The sequence below is a fragment of the Patella vulgata genome, chromosome 5 (genome assembly GCF_932274485.2).
Source record: "Patella vulgata chromosome 5, xgPatVulg1.2, whole genome shotgun sequence".
Taxonomy (NCBI): Eukaryota; Metazoa; Mollusca; class Gastropoda; family Patellidae; genus Patella; species Patella vulgata.
The window spans coordinates 68,955,015-68,966,592 of NC_065883.2; the positions used below are offsets into that span (position 1 = coordinate 68,955,015).

Here is an 11,578-nt window from a genome sequence, read left to right on the forward strand (position 1 = left end):
GGGTAAGCTTGGGGCTAGGTTCAGGGTAAGGGATAGGGTTGGGATTAGCGCTAGCCCTGTTTACATCTCGTGACCTATGACGAAAAATTGAGCTGGCCTTGTCATTTAGCACTAACCCACTGAACACGCATTTTAGTTATCACGTTGACAATATTGTAGAGGTTGCACAACTCACAAATTGTATATATAGAGAATCTCCTACCAGTCTTTTTTGATATCAAAAAATATCAACACAAGTTGATAAAGTAAGAAAAAACGAGGCTCTGTCGAGTTTTTTTTTTACTTTATCAACGAGTGTTGATATTTTTTTATATCAAAAAAGACGAGTAGGAGATTTTATTTATCACCCAATCCCTTGTTACATGCACAAATAGATAAATATAATTCTTTGCTGTAGATTTCACTTTTACTGAACATTACGGCGTAGTGATACATCATTTTTTGACAGCAATTCAACAATTGCAAAGTCCTTTATATTGACCCAGTGTTTCCATCAAGGTCAATTGAATAACAATAGTTCATTTTTAATAAAAAAAAAAAGTTACTTTTAATAAGAAATGAACTGTTCTTTGAAAATAAAAAAAAAGTAGTTTCTTTTCAACTGACCAATCAAATTCATGTAAAACGATAAGGAGATATCGCAGTAGATTATGAAATATATCACACAAGCGATATCTACTGTAGAATGTATTATTGGGTGATAAAACATATTCTCAGCAATCGGGTTAATATACCACGCAGTGTTCCATGAAGGACATTTAACCCGGGCAGCGGCGTTGCCGCACAATCCTTGTGGGCTTGTGTTAAGCATGATAATTCAATGATTATGAGACTAACATACGGTAATTGTTTCCTGTGAGTTTTGCCCAGATAGTGGCATTTCAGTCTACTCTGCTTCGAATTTCAAGATTCATGGGTTATTTTCCAATTAGATCGGGGGGATCACGTGGCTAAGTGGGTAAGACACTGGCTCGCTAGCCTGGAGGTCGGGTATTCGATCCCTGCAATTGCCGAGAAAGTTCATCCAGATTTTCCGGCGTGGTTTCCCCTTGTCAGTGATGCAGGATGGAGGGCCTGACACATTGGCGTGTACGTAAAAGATCCCTTGGCAGTTGGAATTCGATTTAAGAGTAGGCCGTAGCGCCGCTGCCCGGGCAAAATTCCCCTCATAGCACACTGTATGGCGTATGCCCGTCTTCATTAGCCCAGGTTAGGAGCAGAACACTAGGACCTTAAACCCCATTTCATTTCATTTCATTTCCAATTAGATCGTCCAAGAATTGAGAAAAGTAATAGGACATTTCCAAAATTCTGACCAGTCGACGTTTGGTGCCTAGTATGTAACACCTTAATAAATAGTAATCAAGATATTCAGGTCGTTTGGGTTATTTGTGAAACCTGGTGATGCTGGGCTGCAATTGGTGAGAACAGTTGGAAAGTACGACAGACGTGGGGACGGTTACAAAAGGTTGAAAAATCAAGATATTACAGTAGATTCATATTATTTTATGTTCCTTTTAACCATGTTCCCTCTCCCTCTCTCTCCCTCTCTCTCTCTCATGGGGTTTAACGTCCATTCGACACAAACTAGGTCATTTCGGAGAAAACGCACGAAGTGGGACAGGCGAACCTCCTCCTTGTAACGTACAACCGGGGAATCAAACCACGCCAGTTGATTCAATGACAGACCTTATGATACAGCGCGCACGTGCTAAGCATTCAGCCCCCCCCCCCGTCTGTTTAAAGATGCCTTAACCTGTACAAACTATGTGAGTTAATGATATATTTGAACTAAGTCATATTCAAACTAATTTATCTTTGATTCAAATCACTTTAGAAAGATTTTAATTAAACGAACTACATTCTGAGGCACGAATTTATTTTAAGAAGCCTTGTTTGTCACGTGGCATGACTGATGGAAAGGCCATTTCTGCTTGTAGGTGTCGTTAGTCGCTGTCCATTTACCATAAATACCGAAGCCTAAGTAAAATCTTGGATTGTCCTATACCAACATTACAGCAGCTGTAATCAAAGTCCATTGTATCTTTATCCATTTATTGTTCCTTTCTTACAACTATATTGGATGTCCGGACAAGACAATTATTTCCTTAATTTTCAAAATTTACAAATTTGACCTAAATATTCGAACAGTTGAGGACAATCTGATTCCAAAAATAGAAGTTCCATTCAAAATCATCTCATTTCATTTTTCAATATTTTCCCGCCATTTTTTTTAGTTTTATCCCCCGATATTTTCATTTCATTGTCTGATCCGTCTCGTTTTAAACGGCTTGATCGATTTTTCTGAAACTTCTTGATACAAACCTCAGTTATTTCCTTTTATTTTTCAGATTATTTTTTCCCTGAAATATTTCTCGCTATATTTAAGCTTATAGCTTCGCGATGTTTTGAGCGATTTTAATAATTATTTTCTGCTCTAACTTTTCAACAAGCACGTTTACATTCCCGTCAGAACAGGAATGAGACCACAACTTAAAACTGTGGATACAGACCACACATGCTGTTTCAGACAACTAATTAACTTGCCTTGCACACAATGCAATACGTTTGCTGAAGTAACAAACACCTTTTCCGTCGTTTTTTAATGTTCTCTCAATTGTTAGCCATTAGAACAACATAATAGTATATTATAAGAAGATCGCTCATTGGGTCACTCGAGAAAACAGGCTGCCAGTTAGGGATACTCTTACATGTTTGTCGTGTGTGTGTCCCAGTCCCAGCCTCAATCCCATGGGATTTCCCCCCCCCCCCCCATGGATTCCAATATTGTTTTTATTATGATGGGGTGTCTTTTAGTATGATTGGGTGTTTCTACTGTCCATAATATAAAATATGTCATATTGTTAATCGAAAGAACTACTTTATAAATACTTTCGTGGGAATGTATGTTTAAATCTACCCTATAATGTTGTATTCTCCAGAAACATTTGCTCAATCTCTTTATCTCAGTCTAGCGTATTCTCCGGAAATATAAGGTCGATCGCCTTAATATACGAGTAACAGTCTAGCAATGTATAAAATACTTATCATACCAGTGATCACATGACCTGCCAATCTAAATAGGCCCCATTATAATATATGGTTTATATGCATGGTCTCAATATATATCTCGATACGTATATATAAAGCTAAACAATTACACTTATTTGAATATGGCTTAGTGATATAACTCAGCAGTATAACATAGGCATGGCTTAAGGGGATCTCTATAAAAAGGGATTTTTTTGTGTATATATAAACTTGTGAACGCCAGGACTAATGTATTTTAGATATAATTTTATTTGTTTCTAAGTCAGAGACATAATCTTTTAGAGGCATTTAGTAACTGGATAGAGCAATACACAAAAACACATAATTATGGAAAAACAGCTACTTATTTATTTGGGCGACGTTTCGAAGAGTATTCTCTCAACGTTATCAAGCTAATACAGTAATTGAAGAATTATGAGATCAATTTATACAGAAAAACTATAACAACAATTCATGAAACCATGGGGGGGGGGGATGGCCGAATGGTAGGCACGAGCGCGCTGTATCATAAGGCCTGTCATTGAGTCAACTGTCGTGGTTTCGAATCCCCGGTTGTACGTGACAAGGAGTAAGGTCGCCTGTCCAACCTCGTGGGTTTTCTCCGGGTCCTCCGGTTTCCTCCCACTGCTAAAGACCCCTACGGGCAAGCGAATTATTGAAATAAAATTAAACAATATGTTAGTCCTGAAATGACCTAGTTTGTGTCGAGTGGACGTTAAACCCCATTTCTCTCTCTCTCTCTCTCTCTCTCTCTCTCTCTCATGAAACTATACAGGAAAACAACAAGTCAGATACAGTTGGGAGATTCAATATGGGGCGTGACATATCCCAAATGACATTTTGCAAAGAAATAAATTAATCAGGTAAACTGAAATCCCTTAAATTAAAACAAATGTTTTTCACTAAATATTATCAGAAGCGATGAATTAGTGATGAGCGAGATGTCTAAAATAGAATCAGTCTCATTTTCATTTATCCGATTAGATATATGACAAGAACGTATATGTATGTATATATTGAATCTACCATGCGTGCAAAAATATTGTTCTCTGAGAAAAGGAAATCCCTGGTAATAGATCAATATATATCAGACTACGCGTGCGTACGGAAATGGAATTCCCATTTAAATGGAAATTCCTATAAAATTCCGGTTATTTCAAGGGATTTCCAGGAAAAGGCAACAATTACGTATAATTAAGCTGGTGTTAGTGGCGAGCTCTCTGCGCATAATCGGTTGAACTTTATTTATTGCAAAACGTTGCGCTGTTAGGTCACAATATTTAAGAGCTCGCTGTGTGTAATGCACATATTATTTAGAGTTGTAGGCCTATAACTTAGATATTTTATCGATTCTAGAAGTTCAATATGAGTGAGGGTAAATTGTCTAAGATAGAGAGAGACAAACTGTGTAAATGGATCGGACAATCAGTGGATTTTAAACTTTTATACAAAGCTTCCCGAGATGGAATGTCTCCAGCAATCTTTCAACGGCGGATCGTAAACAAAGGGCCGACTGTAATAGCTTGTTGGAATACCGATGGCTGTGTTTTTGGTGGATATACTTCTGTAAATTGGGTCGTTACCGGTGATCATCAGTATGATCAAAAAGCTTTTATATTTCGTCTGAAATATAATAAGGAACATTCCGCTAGAAAATTTCCTGTAAGCGATGCACAAAATGCTATTCTATTTAAAGCCGGCTGTAGTCCCTGTTTTGGAGCAGGACCCGACCTGGAGATTTTTCGTTTGCCAGCACAACCCGCGGCACCGGCTCCAGCAGCGGCAGCACCGGCGGCAGCACCCACAGTGGCGCCTTCTGAAGTTACCAAAAATGCAAATGGCGTTTTTGAAAACGCTTTGACGCCTGATTTCGGGAAATCCTATCAAAGTGGTGGTGTTACCATGAAAGAAATATCAAACAACAACTTTAATTATGAAGAAGTTGAAGTTTATCAAGTACCAGGTATTTCAGTTTCTTAATGTGCTATGAGTTGCAAGGCACCCCCCCCCCCCCCTCTCTCCCTTCCCCCGCCCGCAGCAGCAAAGTCGCCCGTGAAGTCTATATAGGGTGTCGAATTGACATTTGTTAGGTAAATAAATAGCAAAATCGTTATACTGTATATCATCACTGAGGCGTTGTCGATAATCTATTATGTAACTAAGGACCAGAAAAAATCAAAACAAGCCACATAAATTTTACATATATGTCGGATCATAATGTCTGTCGTTGAGTCCGGAGGGGGTATGGGGGGGGGGGGGTGTCTCGCCTGTACGTGACAATGAGTACAGCCGTCTGTCCAACCTCGTGGGTTTTCTCAGGGTCCTCTCCGTTTCCTCTCTGCTAAAGACCCCTACGCACAGGTGACTTATTGAAATAAAATTGAACCCTATTTTATTCCCGGAATGACTTAGTTAGTGTCCAGTGGACGTTAAACCCCATTTCTCTCTGTCTTTATCGTGGATGTGTTGTTGTTGGCTTGTATGCATAAAAAACGAAACGAAATAGGATCTGTATTTCAATTAGCTTGGTATCGCCCATTCTGTCAGCTATTGAGGACATGACTATAAATTAACTTGGTATCGCCCATTCTGTCAACTATTGAGGACATGACTATACATTCTCCATTGAATGTGTGTATTCAGTCATTAATGGTTTCATAATATATCTTTTAAAAAATGGGTTTTCCCATTTTCCTTGAGTCAAATTAAAACCACCCTACTGTAAAAATGAAAACTTTCATTACGTAGGTAGTGAAGCCGGAACAGTCCATTGTCACGGAGAGTTGGGGAAGGCAAGGGGTGGTTAGGGGTTTTATAAGTTGTTTCTCGAAATATCAAAGCCATGAAATTTGATTCGTTTTATTTTGATATTGCTGGGCAAGTGAGGAAAAAACTGTCTATGATATAGAGAATCTCCTCCGAGTCTTTTTGATATCAAAATATATTCAAAACCGAGGCTTTGCCGATATTTTTTTTTTTTTACTTTATTGACGAATATTGATATTTTTTTATATAAAAAAAGACGAGTAGGAGATTTTATTTATGACCCAATCTCTTCTTACATGCACAAATAGATAAATATAATTATTTGCTGTAGATTTCACTTTTACTGAACATTACGGCGTAATGAGAAATGAGAAACCACGTCGGAGAAGCCCGATAATCATTCTCGGCCAATGCAGGGATCGAACAACCGATCTCCAGGCTAGCGAGCCAGCGTCTTACCCACTTAGCCACAGTGGCTCCCAACGAACAGAGAAACTGCTGTCAGAAATATAACAGAATAATCACAGTACGTCTCAACATACAGCTGATAGTAAAAGCATTTTCTTAGTGACAAATGTAGGCCAATCAAGATTTGTTTTTAAAAAAAAATCGAAAAATCCTGTTCTCACAGCAAAGTCCCACGTTCATATCATTAAAATAAAGATTAAACCACATCAATATGTTACTACCGCCTGGGTGGGCTGAGTGGACGTTAAACACAGTGCTTTCTCTGTTTTAGAATCGATGCTTTTAACAGTTCCCTGGAGAGCAGACAGGAATGAAAACTTGGTAAGATTTCAATTTTGTTCAGTTAATTGGTATAAAAGATAAGTAAATTCATAAGTAAATTCATATTAAAACTCTGGAACAATCTCAACCAAATTCTGAAACAGTCTCGGTTATAGAAACTAACCTCTGAAACAGTTTTAACCATAGGCAATAAACACTAAAACAGTCTCAACCATAGGCACTGAACTCTGAAACAGTCTAAACCATAGGTACTAAACACTAAAACAGTCTCAATCATAGGTACTAAACATCAAAACAATCTCCGTCACTGGTGCTAAATAGTGAAACATTCTTAAGCCTGGGGACTAAATTCTGAAATGAGACTCAACCATAGGGACTACACGTTGAAATAGACTCAAGCCAGGGACAGCCATATAATGACAGGTATGCTTTAGTGTCAATCTGGTAATAAATTTAGTGTTTAGACAAACCCGTGGTTTACAAGACAAGTCGAAGTAAATGGCCGATAGTATATTTTGTAACTGCGATACCGAATGTTTTGTTATGATGTAAATAAAAAAAGGGAATAGTTCGGTGGATTTTGTAAACATGTTTCCCATTATCATAAGATAAAAGTACTAAAATCAAACTGTTTTTATCGAACTTTATTTCTATGTTTAGTTTTAAGAGCACGTGACAATAATAGGTCCACAATTTGTTAATGTAAATCATATCGTGTCTTACGTCTGTCTTCACAGGCAACATTAAAGAAGCTAATAGAAGATTACGTGCCATTGGAGGATGTTGGTGTGAGACAAGCAAGAATTCTTCTCATTGGTTCCGTTGGAGCGGGAAAATCAAGCTATTTTAATACCATTAATTCCATCTTTAGAGGTCATGTGACCGGTCAAGCTAATACCGGAAGTGCTGAAGCCAGTCTTACGACTATGGTGAGCTATTCTCTTTGGTGCTAATATTATTACAAAAGTATGAACTACAATCTGATTAATACACAGATCCTATATCGTGTCGTGTCAAGATGATTACACAGCTGGGCTATTGCATAATGCAGGATAAGCTTTCTGTAGAAATTTCTTTAGATGTTTACATGATAAGGATATGCAATTCTAAGAACTGTCCTTTTACAAAAATCTTATTATAATCATTTCCTTATTTACTAAACATCATGGAAAAAATTCACATATACCCAACATTTGTATTATGGGATGATTATCATACTGTTTGTCCTGTGAGTATCCAACCTCGTGGGTTTTCTCCGGGTCCCCCGGTTTCCTCCCACTGCTAAAAGACCCCTATGCGCAAGCGAATTATTGAAATAAAATTAAACCATATGTTAGTCCCGAAATGACCTAGTTTGTGTCGAGTGGACGTTAAACCCAATTTCTCTCTCTGTCCTGTTAGTAAATGTGTAACCTAGATTGTCTTATTTGTAAATATATATATTATTTGTCATATTGTTATAAATTTATGTACATGTTTATATTGTATACTGCCCTCAATGGAGTTTTTGATACAATAAAATCTTATCTTATAATACATGGTGTATCACTGGCATGTCTACAGGGTGTGTATGGACTACTTTCAATATATGCTGTGATCTGTTGATATCATAATAAAATGCATTTACTGTAATTGAATAATTAGACACGTAATTATTATATAATTATTTGAATTTGAATACCACTTTACTATACTGTTTTAGCCACGGCGCTTCCTAGTCTTCCTGGCATTCAGTTTATCGATATATTGTTTTCATTTCTTTTTAGTTTCGAATCTATCAAATACGGAGTTGCTCAACCCCACTCAAGCTCCGTCTCTGTGACACTCGAGGACTGGAAGACACGGAAGGAATAGATCCGGGTGATTTATCCGCCATGTTGGATGGTCACATGCCAGATCGTTATACAGTAAGGTTACATTATAATCAGTCTAGTCAATTAATTAGCTCCGTGTTTTTTACAGGTGTCGTAAACTATGTAGCATATATACTAGTTCATCACTATAGGACCAATGTCGAATAGACATCGGGTGAGGTCAAAACAAAACGTTAGTGCTAGTGTTAGAGTTTGTGTCAGTATAAGAGTTCACCCGAGTCCCTTAATTTGATGTTCAGGTTAGAAAAAATGTGACACTTTGGAAAATATATTAAATTTGAAATTTGAAACTCGTGGTCATTTTCCTATGAGTACATTATTAGTGAAGAATTATATAATGCAGCTGAGAAGCGGAAGCCATCATTTGAATTTGTTTCGGTTAACACTAGTGTTTTCTGGAGACTCTATCTTGTAATTTTATCCACAGTTGAATGAAAATGATCTCCCTTTTCTGACTCTATTTGAGGTCAGAAGATAGGGATAGAAACAGAAATGGGATTTAATGCCCACTCAACACAACCTTGGTCATTTCAATAATTCGCTTGCGTGTAGGGGTCTTTAGCAACGGGGGGAAACCGGAGGACCCGGATAAAACGCTGGAGGTCGGACAGGCGACCCTAGGCCTACTCCTTGTCAAGTACAACTGGAGAATCGAAACCACGCCAGTTGACTCAATGACAGACCTTATGCGCTAACCATTCGTCCATACACCCCCCCCCCCCAACTCAAAAGTTAGGAAAATAGGTACATAAGTGTTACATTACCTCATATTTACTTCACAACTACATTTGACCTCACCCAATGTCTAAATCATCCAGACTATAATTATAACTGGGTGTCCCTAGATACTATTTCAAGCTAAAATACCATATTTCCGGGCAGTAATCAAAGCATTTTCTAGAAAAAAAACTATTTTGTGTCATTTTTACATGGAATTAGTTCAGTTATTTTTATTTTGTATTTACTTGGCTAAGTTTTACTCAATATTTTTGTATTCAATTCAAACTAAAACACCGAATATTATCTCTTTATTTTCAGTTCCTGCCTTCGTCCCCGATATCTTCAGGCAGCCTGGGATATATTAAGACACCAACAATTAACGAAAAAATTCACTGCATAGCTTTTGTTATTGACAGTGGATCAGTGGATGTAATGAATGAATCTGTTCTCTCTAAATTTAAACAGATACAGAAATTAGCCAATCAAAGAAGTAAGAAACAAATGAGTTTTTTCCTCTTTTTCTCTCCCCAAGAGTTTGCACTAAAGAGTATCTAAAGGAGTGGGGGTATTTATACTTTATTGTTATCTATGTTTCTAAATTTACAATGGCTGACAATGCATTAAACACTTTGCTTCGTCTGTAATAAGTTCATATACCAATACCTTGGATGGAGTTCCTTACGGCTCTGTACTGGGTCCAATTCTGATAATGATATGTATTTATACCAATATACTGTATGTAGCCTAATCTTATTTCGCATTTCAACTGTCTAGGGTTCTTTTACGTGCATGCCAGTCCACATTATGTGAATGTTATAAATCTCTCTCTCTGATACGTGGTGCCATTTTACTTTTCTTCACTAACCGAGCTAATGATTATACCACGCAATGTACTGTGGGGGAATTTTGCCCTGACAGCACTGCTACGGCCTACTCTTATTTTGAATTCCAGTTCAGTTGTTCAACCCCAGGGAGGTTATTATTCACTGTAGTCGAACGCAGTCTAACAATGACTTCTGTCTTTATCAACAGGTATACCCCAGGTGATATTACTCTCCAAGGTCGACCAAATTGGTGTGGAAGTTGAAAACAACCTAACCAATGTACTTTACTCATCTCGAGTCGCTTATGTCGTGGATCAAGTTGCCCAGTTGATTGGTTTACCTAGAGGTCATGTTTTACCTGTTAAAAATTACGAGAAAGAAACAGAATTAAATGAAACAGTTGACAGATTTGCCTTGTTGTCATTACAACAGATGTTAAGATTTGCTGATGATTATATGTATGATTCTTTGGATTAATTCGAGAATCTAATTAAAATGTCATCTTTAATTCGTTTCTGTTTTGTATTATTCTGTTGGTCAACTAATTATGGAATGAAGTGGGTCTTAAAAAAAGGCCGTACACCCATCGGGGTAATGCAAGATGTTATGGAGAAATTTATGCCGAGACAACGGTATTTCTGCATAATGTTCATTAATGTGCATGTGTAGCGGTATCCCCGCTGTATTAGTTCGGTTGTAAAGCCGCGTCCCCAAAAGTATAATAAAGGTAAGTTGTAAAGCCGTACCCTAGCAGTTAATAGTAAGGTTGTGAAGCCCGCAACGACAGTATAGCAGTAAGGTTGTGAAGTCCGACCCCACACTATAATAGTTGGGTACAGTATAAGAATTAGGTTGTGAAGCCCCACCCCATAGTATAGTAGTTGAGTTGTAAAACGTCACCCTAGAGCTGGACGATATCCCTGCAAACAAATGTGGCTATATATTTTCAGAAATTATCACGAAATACATGTAATCAGTATATCGCGATATTTCATAAAATGTCACTAATTTCTGTTCAACCTTTAAATTAAATAACCCTGCATAAAAAAAATTGGACAAAACCCAAGTCTCGGATTCACTACGTCAATAATGAACAGGCGATGGAATGATCTGTCTAGTATAAGTAGACTGAAACTCCTGATGGCATTAACTGAGAATACAGGTACACTATTGTTCGGCTTCCTTGTAATGTATGTTGTTAGGGTGATTGACGACACAGAATAATTTTCTACATTTAAATTACCGACCAAATACTAAAGTCTTATAAATTATCTTGGTTCCAAACCGTGTTCATATATTATTTTAGCTGAACAAAGAACTTAAGGGGAAATAACTCATCGTATTACTGGGAATGCCTTGGAATTAATCATTTGAATTTGTTATTTAATTTGCTGGTTGAAAATGGTGTGTAAATATAACAGCAGATATTTTTCATATTTAATTCCCGTGTGGTGTTCAAATTTTTGTCAGTAATATTCCTATAAAATTAGGTGTTTTCGTAATACGATAGAAGGAAAGTTTGCCGAACCGTAACTACTTAAGCTTCCTTCAGCGTATGGCGTACGTGACTCATAGCACATAGCTTCATCGTAG

At 37.4% G+C, this 11,578-nt stretch overlaps 1 protein-coding gene across 1 annotated transcript; it reads left to right on the top strand.

The window, feature by feature from the left end:
- Positions 1–4,283: 4,283 nt before the first annotated feature.
- LOC126821753 (interferon-induced protein 44-like) lies at positions 4,284–10,499 on the top strand. Its single transcript, XM_050550247.2, has 6 exons — positions 4,284–5,014; positions 6,557–6,606; positions 7,305–7,496; positions 8,334–8,474; positions 9,480–9,651; positions 10,194–10,499. Exons 1-6 carry the CDS (start codon positions 4,417–4,419, stop codon positions 10,460–10,462), a joined length of 1,422 nt encoding a protein of 473 aa, XP_050406204.1. The 5' UTR covers positions 4,284–4,416; the 3' UTR covers positions 10,463–10,499.
- Positions 10,500–11,578: the final 1,079 nt, after the last annotated feature.

What these genes read in the sequence shown, in the direction of transcription:
- LOC126821753 (XM_050550247.2), top strand. Translation starts at nt 4,417, where the DNA reads ATGAGTGAGGGTAAATTGTCTAAGATAGAGAGAGACAAACTGTGTAAA. An exon ending in TGAAGTTTATCAAGTACCAG is followed by an intron (nt 5,015 to 6,556) that starts GTATTTCAGTTT and finishes TCTCTGTTTTAG; the next exon opens with AATCGATGCTTTTAACAGTT. An exon ending in AAGCCAGTCTTACGACTATG is followed by an intron (nt 7,497 to 8,333) that starts GTGAGCTATTCT and finishes ATTTCTTTTTAG; the next exon opens with TTTCGAATCTATCAAATACG.